The sequence below is a fragment of the Diadema antillarum genome, unplaced genomic scaffold (genome assembly GCF_040938485.1).
Source record: "Diadema antillarum isolate AM-2024a unplaced genomic scaffold, OU_Dant_1.0 seq00000425_RagTag, whole genome shotgun sequence".
In the NCBI taxonomy this organism is placed as follows: domain Eukaryota; kingdom Metazoa; phylum Echinodermata; class Echinoidea; order Diadematoida; family Diadematidae; genus Diadema; species Diadema antillarum.
Genome location: NW_027271407.1, coordinates 425,126 through 444,525, shown reverse-complemented (window position 1 = coordinate 444,525; position 19,400 = coordinate 425,126). Strand labels below are relative to the sequence as shown.

The 19,400-nt window shown below is 37.8% G+C and overlaps 1 protein-coding gene across 1 annotated transcript in view; it reads right to left on the bottom strand.

Annotated features, from left to right (window-relative positions):
- The window catches only part of LOC139732478 (uncharacterized), a 221,529-nt gene that overhangs the window by 2,915 nt on the left and 199,214 nt on the right, over positions 1-19,400 (bottom strand). Inside the window, exons 16-24 of the mRNA XM_071643340.1 lie at positions 18,050-18,183; positions 14,623-14,728; positions 13,596-13,767; positions 10,192-10,369; positions 4,570-4,722; positions 4,013-4,142; positions 3,126-3,158; positions 2,560-2,660; positions 1,916-1,999 (exon numbers count right to left, since the gene is read on the bottom strand). Of these exons, the coding sequence (XP_071499441.1) occupies positions 1,916-1,999; positions 2,560-2,660; positions 3,126-3,158; positions 4,013-4,142; positions 4,570-4,722; positions 10,192-10,369; positions 13,596-13,767; positions 14,623-14,728; positions 18,050-18,183 (1,091 nt within the window). The remainder of the gene's footprint in view (positions 1-1,915; positions 2,000-2,559; positions 2,661-3,125; positions 3,159-4,012; positions 4,143-4,569; positions 4,723-10,191; positions 10,370-13,595; positions 13,768-14,622; positions 14,729-18,049; positions 18,184-19,400) is intronic.

Sequence of the window (19,400 nt, the reverse complement as noted above, 5' to 3'; positions counted from 1 at the left end):
CATGATAAAGAACCAATGAACCCACACTCTTGGGAAAGGGTTTGAAATATTGAGAACCCTTTGCTTCACTCATAAGACTTTGCGCAGTTTTAATGACCTTTTGCATTTCAGCTGGCAACCTGCAATATTTTTAAGAAAATAGACCTTTGCATCATTCACTTCACAAACAATTGATGTATGTTAAGAAAACCATGAACAGTTTCTCATTTCCTCGCTCACATATAATGTAATAGGAATTTACAAATGAACGTTTCATGGAGAGCTAGGTCAGGTCTGTCTAAGATGTAATCTTGATGTTCCAGGAGTCTCCAGGAAGTGTTACTATTAGTCACGCTCCCCAGAGAACTGGCCAGACGAACTTTCAGGAGCGCAGGAAACACGAAAAATGCCAGCACACAAAAATTTAAAGGCACAAGCCATCTTTTTTTACGTCCTCCAAATTTTATCTGAAGATGAGAAAATCCTGCCAGAAGAACTGTCTCCTCTTTGGGGAGAAGAATTAACAACAAAATGACTCTCTACATTCTCACCGTGCATGAAATATCTCTCAGACTATAACTAACCTATTTTTACTTTTGGCTCAGTCTATATCAGTCATTTAGAGCCACAACTTACATTTCATTCATACACAACATGCGGACAAAAGAAACAACATTTGAATGATTCTTACAAGCTTCTCTTGGCTTCTGTTAATAACCCTTGGATTAACAGTTGCCCCATCAACACACCCAAACATACCATGTAGTCAAGGTACCCTTCAAACAAACCGGTACAAACATTTTTCTAACTGGTAGGAATATTAACTGAGTAAAAATTCTCAAGGGACCTTCCAAATACATGTACTACCCCCAACCCAATTAACCCTTTAGCAACTGAAGATTCTGTACATAATGGCCTATTGTTCCCTGCAAGGTACAGCAATATCACTCTCATTTCAACAACTTTCTAAATTATGCAGAATAGATCACTGCATGTTTATTTTTGTCTGTTATATGTTTTGTTTATTTGAAAGCCTATTAAGTCTTGTGTGTGACAGAAATAATTCTGACATACTTTTGTTGACCTTTGACCTCTTCAATTTACATGATTACATTTTCTAAATGAAAACAATAAAAATAGTAAAGCAAGATACAATAAAAAAGTGGACGGGCAGTTCCGGGCAATTTAGGGAGTAATCTGACATGCGTTTTGGATTGATTCAGTTACTAATGGGTTAATTTAGGCCATATGAGAGTCAACTCATATTTCCACTGTGTCATGGGGTAAATACTACTCCTAGAATATTACAATTGTTGTCTAATTTTAAGGTCTTTTGCTGTTTTTCAGGTCACTCTGTCTCCTCATGGGATGGAAAAAGACAAAATCGAACTTGAGTATTGCTTCCTGTTTTGATATCACACGATGGCGCCTCTTACTAATGCACTTTAGGCCTGAAAACAAGTGGTAGCTTTCCCAGTGTATCTTTGTGAATGGAATGCTCATCCACAACACAGTGACATATCAATAGATGCCGTTCTGACACCAAATCCAGTAATGTACTTATTTCAAATGCTCTACCCTACATGTTTCCTCATTTTATATCATTTTATATACTGCATTTTATATCACAATTTTTTTTTTTGGTTGGGGGTATTTCTTTTTGTTCTTTATTTCTCAAGGATATTGTCATCTTTCTATTAAACGAGAAAACTGCATGCTCTTACCATTCCTGACAATGAATATCAAAATAATTTGTTCCATACATCTCACTGAGAAGATTTAAATCTGTCAACAGGTTACAACACTATTACCCTTGTGACTCTTCCCCCCCCCCCCCCCACACACACACCCACCCAAGTTTCCTCTCGGTATCCAGGTGCAGTATTCTAGTGCATCCTGTATCTGAATTCAAGATAAATTGTTAGAAGTGGCTTACCAGCATTTGATCGAAGAGGTTCTTCATTTCATCTGATTTTTCCTGGAGATCGGCCAGTTTGCCTTCGTAGGATTCCACAAACATCTGAAAGAATAAAAAAAGACAATTAATGAGATTGATCTGCTTAATTTTAAAGTGAATAAAGTCACTTCATGATGACACTTTTCTCTTTCTGCCACAGCACCTGTTAGTATTTCTATTACCATAAGCATCACCTACATCAACATTATCGTTGATATCATCATAATCACCACTACCACCACCACCACCGCCATCATCATCACCATCACCATCACCATCACCATCACCATCACCATCACCATCACCATCACCACCACCATCACCATCACCATCACCATCACCATCACCATCACCATCACCATCACCATCACCATCACCATCATCATCATCATCATCATCACCATCATCATCATCATCATCATCATCAGCGATAAGTATTTGTAATGAATGTAAGCAGTGATGAGCATGGATAGAATAAGCTCATTGCTCTTTTTCGTTATCATCTCAATACTTGAGCAGGTTTCGAAAGCATGCTAACACCGCACCAAAGTGCAGCACTATCCTAAAAACCCTAAAGCATGCTGGGGTTAATTTCATATAATCTGTGAGTTTGGGCATCTCACCTCCACTTCATCACAGAAGGCAATGTCCCTCTCTGGCGGATTCTCGGCTTTCAACAGGACGGATGCATTTTTCTTCACCTTGCTCAGGTCCTTCTTCATAACTGGTGAATAATAGAGACAATAGCATGATAGCAATCAATCACTTTCCTGTCATTTTATGCAGGAATATTACACTGCTTCATCACAATACATCATAAGAAACAATGCTGACTCTGTACAGTGAATAATGGTCTGTAAGTTCTTACATCACCCACAATATTTTGAATCACGATTTACATATAAGCCTGATGGAAGATGATCTTCATTTCTATCAGAATGGACTCTTCAAAACATAGAAATGAGAAAGGTATGTGACACTTAAAAACACACATTTTTTTTTTCTTTCTTTCTCATTGTGCTGTAGCTATTGACAATCAAATGTATGTCATTTTTGATACACAGCCATCCTTTCATACAGGTGTCATTGTTTCAATATGTATACTATGTCTACACTGTGTATCAAAAGAAATATTGATTCTAATACAGATAATGTGAGTGACAAGAACTCAAGGGGGTATAGGTCCTACCTTCTACTTCAGCCTGCAGGGCCTTGATTGATGCTGAAAGACAAAGAGACAGAGAGAAAAATAAATAAACTCAACAAAACTGTGCATGAAATACTTTTGTCTACACCAATCAATCAATATACTTGACGTGTTCATTTGGTCTAAATCTATATTGATAGACATCACTTTTACCAAAAAAAAAAAAAAAAACACACTATGAAGCAGAGTCAAATATTATATATTCACAACTCTCATCTTGCTTTTCATGAGAGTGACATTCATCTTGTCCTGTTCTGAGACAACATTTGATTTTCATATGAAGTTTAATGTAACACTGTTGGATGACTGACAATATAGGTCCTATCTTCTATTAAAGTAAGATGAATCACAGGGAGATAATTGTTCCGAAATCATACTGCTACAAAATAACATTAAACAGTGAAGGGGGACAAAGCATTGGTTTTTGTGCCTATAATTATATGATTAAATCCTTTTTCTGACTAAATATGGAACGATTAATACTTCAAAATGAGACTCCAATGTTGTTTTCCCCAATGAGCAGACTTACATTGGTTACACGTTGCTGGTAGCATGGAAGAATCAAACTTGCTGCAAATAAACATGGATATGTCACAAAATGTATTCTTTTTGACTTATCACAACTTACATGGCTCTAAACTTCAAAGAGAGCCTGAAAATATTCCATATATAGATATACACAAATGTCATGTTCCTATGTGTTTGTTCTTTAATGTAGTCACAAATGATCCTACTGATAAGCCATTTTTAACAACAGAAAATATGAGGTCATTTAGAATTTGAGGCAATAGTCCAACATTCTAACAAAGTGTCCAGGTTCAGAGTAATAGCACAGTGGACTGGCGGGCACTTTCAGCATTCTGGCTTACCGTCACTGGACAACATGAGGGGATGTAGCTCCTCAGTAAAGGTGAGGAGGTCTGGCTCGTGTTTGTGGATCTGTTGGACCAGGAACTTGAGGAGGGTGAAGTTCTTGTCCTTTGCTCTGCACTCAGCAAGCTGTGATAAAAGAGGCATGGGCCCAGGGGCAGTGGAGGTGGGGTGGGTGGTAAGGGGGTGGGGTGGGAAAGATGGTGGAGAAAAGAAATGATGCTTTTATTGTTTTCTTTATGAGACTTTAAGGTTGGACATGCGTAAATCACACAATTCTAAGCCGTGTGTGACTAAATATACTGCCGCCACTGCATTTTACAACTTCTTGCAGAAGTTCATATTTTTATGTCACATCTTCTATCAAATGGATCAATGACTACAGCCAAACAAAAAGTGTACACTGCATGTATACACATCTGTTTGTATGTATGTATGCATGTGTATGTGCATGTATGTATGTGTGTATTGATGTATATATGTGTTTGTAAGTATATATCTATTTGTCTGTCTGACTGTCTATAATTATTCATTAGACTGGGACTTCTCTGCCTACCTTAGTCAGAGTCTGCAGTCTAAAGCCCATGGCGATGCCCTTGCTGCAGCCGCTGTTGATGAAGTTTCCGACGGCGAGGACGAACTCGAGAACGGCCACAAATTTGGGGCTGTTACACAGTACATCCAAACTCTCCAGGACATTGTCAATCGTCTGCAAAATGAACCAAATAAAAATGAAAGAAAATGCATCACAAAATCATGTCATAATATGCCCTTTTACTTTTGCATGCTACCTGTAGGGAAAACTTCTCTACATGCTTCAAAGACTGCATAATTCAAACTGTCACTCATTCATTCTTTTGGTCATTTCTTCGTTCATTCCATCCGCGCTGATTGCGGATCACTCTCCAATTAAAGGGCTTCAGATCTAAGTCTTACTTACCATATTTCACTGACCTACCATGTCCACTGATAGGGCAACCAGCATATGACAGGATATTGTGTTGACAATAAACAGTTTAGAGAATAAGGCTTAGGTATTTTACTGAAGTGACATCAAACTCTTCTAACAAGAACCAACATTGATGAAATTATTGGTGAAACATTTCTAAAGGTTTATGTATTTTTTGAAAACAACTTTTGAAACCTCAGCATTTAACATTTTCTTTTCTCAGAGTCTGGACAATATCATTTCAACTGTGCCATCAAACTTCAAAGAGATACATGTACAGTATTCATAGTGAATCTAATTGACACATCCGAGTTTCTAAGCACAGGAAGAAGAAGAAGAAGGAGAAGAAGAAGAAGAAGAAGAAGAAGAAGAAGAAGAAGAAGAAGAAGAAGAAGAAGAAGAAAGAGCAAATGGATGGACAAACTAAACTGGAAACAGAATGCCTCTGGCATCTTTGATGTGGAAGCATGGAGAGTGCTCTGTACCAACAAAATTTATTACAATGATGGGCATATGTCTGAAGATTGTGTTGATGTAAATTAGACAAAACAGCAAAGTAAGAATGACAGAAGGCAGTCACTTCATGTCTTGTCATCCTGAAGTTTATATCCTAAAGAAGATTAGTAGGAGCTTGATTACGTTGCAGTCTAATACTAACTTACTTTTTTGTCAAGTGGATGAATATGGAACTTTCACATTTTGACAAGAACAGTTTAACATCTTGTTCAGATTTAACTTCACTTGAAAAGAGCAAAAAAACAAAACAAAACAAAAAACAAAACCTGAAAATAATATCTTTACACCACATCAATCTCGGGTCCCAGAAATAGCCATGGCACTGCAAAATATACAGCACATGATTTCCTGTGATGATAGCTGTGCTTGTCCTATTTTCTGCGCGGCGATAGTGGAGTTAAGTCACCGGGTCACACGTTGTTAACCACAGAGGAAACTCCCTGTCCTTTCGGCTAGCTGCTACCAACCACAACACACGCTGTCATACCACAGATACTGAGCAACAGTCATGGAGCTCGGACCAACAAGAAGTAATCCTATGGCAACCTTTACTATTGTTGATACCCAAAACACCTCTAATGTCTTTGGAAGGTAATGTTGTGCCATGTTGGGGGGGGGGGGGGAGGGGGGTAATGCAAGAATACTAACTCCAAAAAGATGATGGGCTATATTTCATGGTTTGACATCAGAAAATAAACAATGGCGTTTTATGTTCTGCATTAAGCCGGAAATCTCAAAGTCTGCTTTACCTCATTCACTTCATTATTCTGAACCTATTTCTCAGAATGGTGTTCTCATGTCATATGTATGCATGTCTCATAAGTAGATATATTCAACGTATATTGCATTGAAAAAAACTCATAGGGAATCATTCATACTCAAAACCAAAAACTAATTGAAGATGAGTGGAGATTACATAATATCAAAGATTGCTCTCAAAAATTGAATATATGCTTGCATCAGTAATGCAAATGCGGTAATAACAGGCCTAAACCAATCTTCATACAAATATAGATGAATAGCAAATAAGCCAACTTACTCATAAGTGTCACATTAGATGGCAGATCAAAGCAATTCAAGATATAATAAAAAGAAAGAAAAAATGTTGACAGCTTTTTCAAGTCAATTTGCATGTTTTGAGAGCTTTAGAATTTTATTCAGTCTCAGGGAAGATCTGCTTTCCAAAGAAGGTTCCTCACAGGCACAATTTTGCTTCTGTGATCCTTTCTTTGCACCTGCATTCATTTCTTTTAAAACTTTCCTATTACCTTTGCCCCCCCCCCCACCCCCCCCCCCCCCCCACCAACAAATGTCCAGCAAAGATAACCCCAAACCACTGTGCCCCACAAGAATTTATCCCTGGAAGGCAAAACTATCTGACTCACCAATTTTTTCAACTTGTCATCATGACCTGCTAAACGAAACACCTAATTGTACTCTAGTTTTTTTAATTATTATTTTTTTTCTATTCCTTGCCGGTCACTGGTGACACAGTTTTGAATAAGACTTCAGGTCTACAGCCGGTGGACAGAACAAAAACTCTTCATAACATGTGTACCAAAATATGACACTCTGTGAAGAATGACAAAAAAAACAACAACCACAAAACCAAAAACAAAAACAAACTCCCTCTGTGCAGATAAATAGTCTCTACCTTGCAAAATGAAATATTCAAGTATTCAATTATTCAATATAAGTATTTCAATTGACAGAAGACCGATGTGAAGAGTCACTTCTCTTGATAACTAATTTTTGGTTCATCATGAAGTCAAAGGACAGACCTCTTTCTTGGAAATTCTCCAAATCTGCCCCAAAATGTCATTTGCTGATTGAAACGGCTAGCATCACAGAATATTTATAGCAATTGTATTGAATTATCTAGAAGTAGAACACAGCGAAATTTTTTGTTTGTTAGTCTACTTTCTTTTCTTTAGGCCTTAACAAGAAAGTTATTGTCTTTGTTGGAGGTCCTGGCGATGTTTTTGTTTTGTTTGTTTGTTTGTTTGTTTGTTCTTTTTTGAGAAGAGGCTTTTTGGCCCATAGAGGAACCACAATAAACACAATTGGTGCTCTCTGGTGCTCAATTTCATGGATGATTCATCAAGGCACTGTGTACTGCTGTGCAAAGTTGGGCAAGAACCCCCTTCACTGATTTCCAACTTCCTATTTCTGTAACAACAGCAACATTAATAAGCCCTACCATGCAAAGATGATCCATACGGAGTTACATAAACAAACACACACATAGACACATAGACATTGCATATGTTTGTGCATGTGCACCAATGCAAATGCACATGTACGTATGCATATAAGGTAAATATTTAATTTTTTTTCTGTTCTCTTGTTTTTTTTATCAGATAATTATTCCAGCAGTAAATAATTATGTATGCGTATTTTGGATGATGGATATGTGGAAAGTGGAAGCGGAATGCATTATGTTTATATGGATTTGAATCAAATATAGAAAAAGTTGAAATTCCAACATGACTGGCCCATCGAGGGTCAACTGCATCCTTGCAGAACATAACATGGAAAGAAATGTCAAAATCTGGCAGAACAAAACTCTCAAGTGAGGCATTTGCTTCATTAAACCACCATTGTGATGATCAAATCAGTTACATGGTATTATTCTATGGTTTTGCTTTGTAGTACAACTCTACCTCGCAATACACATCTCATTCCCACATATCCATATCCATGTTGAATATCTCTTCTTTAAATCTGCAAAGTTTTCCATCCATATATTCTTTACCAGCCCTTAGGGAAAATAAGATATAAAATTGATATCTCCGAAAGAACATATCGACATTTCTAGAAGAACACATCAAGGGTAATTTGGACATGATTCCTTTGAAATGACTTTTGCCCTGCGGCACCTCGATCTCCCACGGAAAATACTAGAAATCTAAGGAGTTTTTTAAAAAGAAATAAAACAGTAGTTTGATGATGAAAGTAAATATTTGGTAGTAATTTATGTAATATATATTCCTCCACACTACCTTCAGCGAAGAAATATATAACATTATGAAGTGTGAATAGACCTGCAATATCATAATTAGCCCAAGGGCACCCAAGACAAGGCCAAAATGGAGATTTGGACAGGAAAAGCCACTGTTACCAATGTATAATCCTCAGCTAAAGCACCAAGCCACTCTAGCTCTCTACTCTCTCTTTTGTTTGTTTGTTCTACGTCTGTCTGTCTTTCTGTCTGTTTGTATATTTAAGGGTGGGAACAGGAAGAAAGCTTGATATACCTACATCCTGTCTCCAATTCTCCTAATCTCCGTGAAGCTATTACTCAATACAGGCCGTTCCTAAGGACTTAATCCTACCCTGCCATGAGAAATTGACCTGTTTCTTACAAAGGAGCCCTGGCACAGCTTTTGGCAAGGTTTGACATTGTTCAAACAAATTATAAGCAATCACTCATGATTATTATAACAATGTTGATACCAGAAGCACTAACAGCAGCAGCTGTATAATAATGATTATGATGATGATGATGATGATGATGATGATGATGATGATGATGATGATGATGATGATGATAATGATAATGATAATGAAAATGATCACGGGGATAGTGATAATGATAAAAATGATAATGATAATGATAATGATAATGATAATGGGGATAGTGATAATGATAATGATATTAATGATAATAACAATGCTGATATCATACTAATGATAATAATGACATTCTGAATAACATGAACAGTGCCATTTTGACAATGATTATCATTATCATCTTACTATGAATATTATATTGCCAATGGGGATCCTTCACTCAAAACAATACCAATAAAAGCCACAGCAGTTGCAATATTGAAACAATCTAATCATGAAGCTTACATGGTCACATACATTGACCGTGGATAGAAAATATTGACTGAGATTTGAGCTCAACATTATTTCCATACAAAAAATATGGATTAATACATAAAAGAATAGCTGAATTTGTGATGTGAAACTCATTTCTCACAACAAACTGATCTCACTGATACGCTACAGATGTCATCACATCTTTTGGGTCATAGGCATTCTGTGTTCTTCAGCATGTTGATGTTTACATATGCATATACACACCATACACACTCAAACATTGGACTAGTTTCAGTGTGATTGACACTCAATAAACCTTGATTTAATCATTCAAAACCATGGACAAGTTAAGAGTTGGAGGAAGCAAAGGGGGGAAGAGGAGTAGGAGGTGGTGAGGAGGGAGAGGGAGAAGAGGAGGGGAGGAAATGAGAAAAAGGAAGAAGAAGAAGACGAAAGGAGGAAGAGGAGGAGAAGAAGATGGAAAAGGAAGGGTAGAAGTGGAGAAGAGCAGATGGTAGAGGGGGAGGAAAATGAAGAGGAGGAGAAGGAATGGAAGGGGTAAAAGTGGAGAAGAGCAGGTAGAGGAAGAGGAGGAGAAGGAAGAGGAGGGGTAGGAGTGGAGAAGAAGCAGGTGGAAGAGAAGGAAGAGGAAGAGGAGGGGGAGGAGGGAAACAGGATAAGGAGAAAGAGGAGGAGGAGGGGAGGAGGAGGAGAGGAGGAGGGGGAGGAGGGGAGGAGGAGGGGAGGAGGAGGGGAGGAGGAGGAGGGGAGGAGGTGGAGAAAGGGGAGGAGGAGGAGGCAGAGAAAGAAGAGGAGAAAAAGGAAAAGGGAAGGAGGAGGAGGAGGAGGGGAAGGCGAGGAGGATGAGGAGGAGTATTAACTCACCGGGGCCAGATGCTCGTACTGCACGGGGAACTCGTTGATGATGAGGAGCAGGTCCAATCTGGTCTTGAGGTGTGGGATCTCACACAGCTGCAGCATGAACTGGTCTGTCGGCTCCAACTCATGGGGTGTCTCACGGAACTGACGATATGTCTCGATGTCCTCCGCCGTTGGGTGATATCTGTAGGTACAAAGAGTCACGCATGAGTCAGAGCTCAAAGTGATATTATTTCTATCTATAAAATTAATGCAAAAAGCCCCGACATTAAATTTCAGTGGCCAGAAGTCAGAAGTGCATCAAACACTGGTAAAGGGTAGAAGTTGGTCAGATGCAATGTCACACTACCTTCATTGAAATGCTCTGTTCTAAAAACAATGAAATACAATTCAATTCTACGTACAAAAATAGAACATGCGTGAGATTACACGCGAATAATTTTTCTATTCTCCCATATGCCGCATTTCCTTATGCAATGAAATTTCATCTTTATGTCTTGTCAATGCCTACGTGAAAAGTACTTTTGATCTGTTGAACTAAATACGAGTGAGTCTGATATCACATTGCGAAACTAAGAACCCATTTTTGAAGAACTCCCTGCAAGAATGGCTATTGCCCAAAGACTTTATGGGACTTAATCCTGCACACGTGACAGTTTATAATGCAAACTATATGATATCTCCCCGATATTTTGAGTTTAAGACAAGAACGCACAAATGCAATCCCAGGGCAGTGGAAACAATTTGGGACAGGTTTTCACACTACAAAATGCAGTACTATGAACCTCAATCTTTGCATTAAATAAAAAGAATGCCACATAAAAACAGTTCCTCTCTATAGCTCACTTTTTACTTCTAAATCCTCTAATTTCCCTTCAGCCTAGAGTACAGGAAGATAATTTCTTCTCGACATCACAGCTCAAACATAAAAATGCTCCAAAAGCACAAGGAAAGGTATAGAAAAAAAAGAGGAGGAAGAAGATGAAGGAGAAGAAAAAAGTAATGAAGAGGAGGAATATGGAGGGTGATTGCAAGGGTGAGATGAGATGTTAGACAAATGCAGAGAAGAGCAATGGATTAACAGAAAAAGCAAGAGGGAAAACAGACAACTGATTATTGTACCTGTAGGAACACCTCTTACAGAAAAAAGATGATAATAACTCAATAGATCTATGATGGCCACTACATAAACTTTGAAAGAGTGTGTAGCGAAGAGAAGGGAACTCAAAACACCAAGAAAGAGTTTTAAGGAAATTCCAGCTGACTCTTTTGACCATGACTGGTGGGCACGTCTTGGGTCAGTCATTTTTAGGAACTGATCCCCAACGACGTGTGAGTTTCACACCTAGCCTGCAAGGCTTCCTGTTGCTACCCAACTAATTGGAGGGAGGGGTGAGAGACGAAAAAAAAAAATTACTGTCCCCCGGCCATGTGGAGTGGTATCAAAAGGTGAGTCAGGTACCGCTGTGTGGAAATATACGGTGCCTGCTCAATTATCAGTACTGTCTTATTCACAGTGTGAAGTATACAGCGCATACCTTCCTTCATTATACTGTGGAAACTCGGCAAGCACAGATCCTAAACTTATATCCGGTACAACAAATAATTACTTCTGGTTTTACTAAAAAAACAACAACAACAACAACTTTGTTGTTTGTGATCAGTTTTGGTTAGTGATGATTTTGGTTAGTGACAGAATATGTGATGTAATGAACAAAATATTCCACACTCACAGATTTCCATTTACCTTGTTTTGGATGACGGCATACTGTACTAAAAACTTTAATTCAAATTTCAATTCATTCATGAAAGTTTTCTCATAATGAGTCAAATTCACTAGACCCCTAAAATGGAAAGAGATCATAATCATATCTTTTAGAGTACAATTAGATTTGAGCAATCTCTACTTGGTATCAGAAATTGATACTGAATTCTGTAAAGGGCTGACAACTGATATGCAATCGGCCTTTACATGATAACACCATATCTCACTTAGGGCCAAGTTAGGGCCATGCAAGTTGGGGCCAAATTAGGACCAAATTAGGGACAATATCAAGTTAGGAGGGCACAGAAGTGGAGTACCACTCTTGGTACAATTTTCCTGTCAACCTTGTCAGTTTTAGAAACGATGCTGAACTATAGGCACTGTGGAATTCAAAAAAGATACAATGCTAAATTCAAACAAAACAAAATAAAAACAGCAAAGAATAAAGAAAAGGCAGATGTAGCAATTCAGCGTGGCCAACATCATTTCAACATGCAGCCACTTCAAAATCGTACTACACACTGTTCACATCACAACCTTGCTGGTTTCTAAATGGATAACGTGCTTAAGAAGTGTGAATGTGTGATGTATGATGTGTTGTGAGTTAGATAATGCTATTTCCTGATCTCTAGGATTAACGTATCCTTGCAATGTAGCTTAGGTGTTTAAAAAGAGTGCGTGTGGCTTCCGTTTGAGTGTTCAAAGGGGGGGGGGGGGAGGGGGCAGAGGGGTCATACTTGGGCTAATTATATGACAGACGTGACATCATTTACCACAATCAATGAGAGGGATTAAGAGAGATAGCTCTGGTATTTCATTATGACATACACATGCTTCAAGTTTGTTTGTACAAGAATATGCATGTGAATAATGTGTGATTATTGCATCTCTCTCTCTCCCTCCCTCTCAACAGTGGCATGACTCTTCTTGCCACATCAATCACATGCTTAAAGGTAAAAAAAAATAAAAATCCTTTTACAAGCTGAACACTTCATTGCATCTTGTCTTCTGGTCTTAAAGATATGAGGATTGGCGAATTGCACATTGCACTACAGCCGTAGAGGGCATGCTCTGAGCAGAGTAGGGCATCTCTCTGCATTACCTCTACAAATGCTTGGCTCCATCCTCTTACATTCTGGTCATGATGTCTTAGCTACCATTTCAATCCTACACACACATCGTAAAACCCAGCATAAGAGCCATCTGCCACTCAGTTACACACACAACACACTTCCTCATATAGATCCTAAGGCCCGAATTCATAAAGGTGGTACAAATGAAACCATGGTTTAAACCATGGACAAAAACCATGGAGCGCCAAGTGTCGCACAGAATATTTCGTTACAAAATTGGTCATTTCGTCGACAAAATGACCATTTCGGCAACAAAATTATCATTTCGTGGACGAAATTTTCATTTACTTACATTTCGTTACAAAATAATGATTTCATTGACGAAATGACTGATTTCGTAACGAAATATTCCATGCGACACTTGGCACTCCATGGTTTTTGTCCATGGTTTAAACCATGGTTTCATTTGTACCACCTTCATGAATTCGGGCCTAAGTGTCCTTGGAATCCTCTTCTAGCTGCAAATGGTCAGAAGTGGCTTTCAAAAAAAAAAATTGACAAACTGCACTGACCTCCTGAGTACGTTGATGTGTTCTGGGTCCAGACCACCGTCCTGCTCGCTGAGGATGGTCAGCCGGTACTTGAGTTCCTCCGCGTCCATCTTGAAGCCCGCCAGGAAGATGCCCAGGTTCTGGGCCACTTTGGGGTCCAAGAAACTCTTGAGTTTCTTCTTGCTTGTTTCAGCTTTTGGTCACCAAAAAAATAAGTGGAGGAGAGAAAGATGGAAGGAAGATGAGTTTTTGAGAGAATGCAAGTCAAGATTGAAGGACAGTATGAGTATCTGTCAGACACCAACAGGCAGAGATACTTTGACTGACTATCAAAGGAAATTATCCCGTATCATTCAATTCCATTCAATTTTGTGAGCATACTGTAATGTCTCAGCTTATTTAAAAAAAAAGTTGCTTCTGAAAAGAGAACAAAGACAAGGGAAGTAAAATATGTACATATTTTCTCCAATGTAGACACAAATAAAAGTAAAAATCTTGCCACAAGAAAATGTTCAAGTTACTTCATAAACTTCACAACCTCTAGAGTTCTGGAGTTGGAGTCCCAAAGAGTAAAATCTTGCCAAGGATTGACTTGCTCACTATTATGTATTACCATTTGTTGCATGTGTATACATTATTAGAATAATTATATACACTTTCATCATTTTTTAACATAAAAAAGGACAAAATGTCATGGTATAGTAATAATCATTGTAACTCAGTTATGTTTGTTTCTTTGCTTTTGTGAACACACATTGGACATAACTTCAAATAAAGAAAAATCAAATCAATCATGAAGAAATATCTTCTTCTTTTTTTCAGGTAGCCTCCTGCTGAATACAGGAGACCTGACACTTCTGAGTACATGCCCAAATACCATACCACCTTGAGATAAGTAATATGCCAGTGGTGTTGTGCTTGAGAGCCAGTGAACAGAAGGGACAAAGTTTGTGAATCTCATTCTCACAAACTTTACAAGATGTGAAAAGTGGCCCCACTATTGATGACAAAGTAGTCTAACATTTCAGACTCTTATAGATGCACATACTTGGCTCCTCCTGCTTTCTCGCCTCCTCTGAGTACATGTGTTCCAACAGATCTGTGTCAATCGTCTCGGTCAGGTCGCGGGCATCTTTCCATATCGAGTTGCCCACCTGAAAGAAAAGGGTGACGGTGTCAGAGGTCAAACCGACGAAGGGTGATATGGACTGCCCGCATCTACAAGTACTGTGAAATGACGCATAACAACATGATACTGACATATCTAAAACACTCATGTATACAAGTCCTCCAAAATTGAACAATTTTGTTGCTGTTGTTTGTTATGTTGTCATTGTTACTTTGTGGCGATGGGAGCTTCTTATCCCAAAGACTACCACGAACAGTTTGTCTACAAAAATGCCAATTGAAGACCTGATACATGACTGTATGTGTTCATATATGCAGTTTTGGTAAGCTTTCATCGAGTTACTATAATAATTATAATGGCATCAACGAACTTGAACTTTCAATGAAAGGTGAACAGGTCTAAACTACATGCTGGTCTTACTTGTGCTTCTTCATGATAAACTGAAGTTGCTCACTTGAATATTGTGGGCAAGATTTATGGGGCAGATTCAAGTTTATGCGCCATCCTCAGCAACTGCCAAGTGCTGTGATGTTAAAACAGATCTCTCATCTGCAGGCAGCTAACGGCATAGCTCTAACGAGGACCAGGTGATGCCCATCACGTCTGCCACGAAATATCGGTTCGTGATTCATCCCGAAAATGATACTGGAGTGACAGACTTAGGCCTCATACCCGAGCCATGTATGACAATGGGCGGGTAGTTAATGTACCACACAAGCAGTTGGATCACTTTAATATGCATCATGTGTGACTTTTTATCACTTTTTTCTTGTTGTTATTTGTGTTTATATGTGTGTGTGCATGTGTGGGTGTTTTGGATGTTGTGCTTTGTTTTGCTGCTTTTTTTGTTTTCCCTTTCTTTTTCCGACAGCACAATGAAATGTGTCCGGAATCACTAACAAGATCCTCTGAGTCACATAACTACATTGTTATTCGAAGTGCCAACTCGTTTCTCTTGACAATGCAACATTCTGTGTCATGCATGCATTTGTACACACAGTAACGTCCTTGGTTGTCACGCATGAGCCACAACTGTACTCCATGTCCGCTTCAAATATGTATGAGGCTGCTACAATATGTAGGGCCTGTAATCATATTTCATCTTAAAGGTACTGTTTACCATTGGGAACAGTGATTTAAAAAAATGTTTGCAATATCACATTTGATGCATATGTGTAGGTCAGTTGTATCACAAAACATCCTACCATATAAAAATTTTGCAATAAAGCCTATTAATATAAGGAGATATCACTATTTTTCTCACTAAACCATAACTGCAGACGGTTTAGTCTAGAGACAATTTTATTACAGCTATTGCTCACATTTTGTATATTCAACAATACTTAACATTGATTATACTGATTAACTCTATTTTTATTTTTATTTTTACACAGGATGTTTCTATCCAAACTCACATTTTAGAACTATTTTGGAGCACTAAAGCTGGGTTTTTGTTTCATCTGCAAATGGTACATAATGCCTTTAACCTTTTTCTTGCTGAGAATATAAAAGGGATTTTGAATGATGCTCATAAATTTCACTATATCACATAGTTTTATTACAGAAGTATCACAAAGTCTCAGTGCTGCTCTCGGCAGTTTAACTAATGCATTTGTTGCATACATTGTCAACATCATTCATCTACGCAACACCGTAGGCAAGTATTCCAGTCAAGAATGCTTATCATGTGCTCGCTTGAAAATTTGGAACCAGTTTACATAAACCACAAAACAAACAAAGCAAAACAAATATGTGACTCGAATCCAAATGATATAAAACAAAGTAAACAATAAGTTGTGACACAGTCTTTAAATTTCTATCAAAACAAAAATTAGATATATGTAACTTCCTAACATGAATTTCTGTGGCTCTGTGGGACAAAATTGGCAAATTTCTTTTTTCCCCTAAATGCAGATATTTTCTTTGACTGATCCGCAGGAGCGCAAGACGTCATGTGATGAGAGAGGAAGGTGACACAGTGTCACATTCCTTCATTGCGTGCAGAGTTAACGGTACATACTGGGAGAAATTTGGCTTCAAATCAAAGAGTGGCTACATCATTTCGCCCTAATGCATGTAAATGACATCAGAGGGGAACATCCTTTTTGTTTAAAAAAAACACCTACAAAACCATCTAAAATAGCTCTTTTGTCAATACTGTCTTGATAAACTTGTAATCATTGAATGATATTGCTAAGATTTTGCCTGTAAAATATTTTCTATCCCAGATATGTTCACCTTTCTCACATATGGTGGAAGAGGAACCACTCCATATGAAAATTGATCCCAAATACTTCTGTTCCCAAATTGAAAAGCAAGTCAGCCAGTGCTTTCAAGCAGAATAAATCATTACCATTTGTACAGCAGAACATCAACATGCAATGGTTAAACTACACCTCATTGCAGATTAGATTGAAGTAGAAAATTGGATAAGTACAGATTAAATTTGGCAAGAAGTACCCCGTTGTCTGAACATTAATGCCCATAAATGTCAGCAGTGTAGACACCACAGTCATCTCAGCTTCCTAGAAACTCACACAGTAATACTGACGCACACTTTGTCACAATAACATAATACCCATAGCAGATTAACATTGCCAATATCTGTATGATTATGGTAATACAATTCCTGTCTGTATTTTTTTTTTGTTTTGCTTTTTTGCTTTTAATATACTGGGCCCATGGCGCTGAAAGGGGATTGATATCATGTAGGTCCTTGAACTATCATTGCCTTCACTTTGAGGTTGAGGAAAACTATATTCATTTTGATTTGAGCTGGCAAATAGTGGTGAGAAAAGAGATAAGTGTTTAATTATGTGCAATGTTGCTGTCATCTCAAATATTTGGGAAATTAAAAAAGGATTACTCTATAACTGTGGAGCAAAATTTTCAGTCAAGCTTCATTGCCATCAAGCGATCTATCTCTCCACCTGTCTACCTACAATTCATGATCAATTTCACACAATAACTGAATAGTTGGCATCTACAATACCAAGTGTACCATGCTGTTATTTTCATTAATTTTATCAGTTTTATTTCAAAACCCAAACCTTAGAATTTTCTGAAAACTTTCAGCGACTGAAAAAACCCAACAACATGCAAATAACTCATTTAACAATAAAGCAGTAGTTTGCTGAGTTACCATTAATCATTACATAGTTGTATGCAATTGGACCCTTGTTTTTACTTTGCACTCTAGATAATCTATGGGGAATTTTTTCCTTATCTTGGATGCAACAAGTTAACTCTTTTAGTCTCATTGGCAACGTTCTTACATACAAGAGGATGTTGGGCTGGTAGTCCCTGAGAAGGTTATTGGAGTCCCCACCAACCACACAGCACTCACCATTAGATTTGAAATCTTGTTCCAATGGAACGGCCTCATTTTGACCTTTGACTTGACCTTGAATGTTCTGGATATGGGCACTGCTGCGACCGGTGGAGGGGGAGGAGCTGGGGGTGCAGGTATGCAGGGTGGCACTGTGGATTTGACGAAAGTAGGCATGACAGAATTAGAAAATGTATATATACTTCATGTCTAATTCAGAGCTTGGGTATTTTCTGATAATAATCCACATTTACTAAAAATGCTGAAAGTTTTTACATATAAATCCATTATTGTTCTTGATCACATGAACATAAAAATCAAAAATGGAATCATGTACCCAGCTGAAGAAAATGTAGGGCCTTCATTTTTGGAGTTATAACACAGATATGGATATATGGGACTACTGAAATGACTATCCACTCATTGAATAGTGCTTGTGATAAAAACAAATAAAAACAAAGACAAATACACCACATTTTGACAGTATTATTGCAGAGTTACAAGTTCTTATTAACCCTTCTTGGTGATATATATAACAATGAGAAACAGAGTTCACCGTACTATCTTAGAAAGATATGAACTTATTTAGCACAGCTCAAAGTGTGCACTATTTGGTTTTCCTTCTTTAACAAGTCAAAACTGATCTGATGTAAAACTAAAAAAATGATTCCTACAAACATGCATGAACAGCTAGAATATTTTCTACATGTGCATACAAGTACATGTTCAGCCAATTACACTGATTCAACTTCCAACAAGTAAAATTAATATTAATAAAAAAAGCTTCACAATGGCTACTGTTATGAAGGCCTATATTATCATAATTATATCACCTCTTTTGAGTATGCATGACATGTTTCAAGACAAATGGACAGACTCACCAACTTGAAAACTGAAACGGATCACACAAGTTAGATTATGAGGACAAACTTCACAACTGCATGCTCTCATGCGAAAGACTGCAATATATTTCTTTAACTTGCAATATCTCAGGAACACATAGATAGGTAAGCTTACAAGCACATCAGGAACAGAAAAAGGGGGTAATTACTCATGCAAACTTAAAACTACAATCACACATCAAAAGATGGTATCATGTCAAATAGTGTCATCTGTAGCTATTTTCTTCTTTTCAGGAATATAGGAAGGCGGGACACATTTCAAATTTCAAATGTATGCAAAACAATCATGCAGTCAGGCAGTCATGCTTTAATATCTCGACAGTATAATGGACAAGGTAATATTCTTAGCCTGTCTCACCATGTAACTTTTATTGAATGGGCTACTACAATGTTTTTATTCCCAATCTCTCAGAAACTATCTCCAAGTAGCACCATCATTTTCGTTTTGCTCTTTTGAAATCCATAAA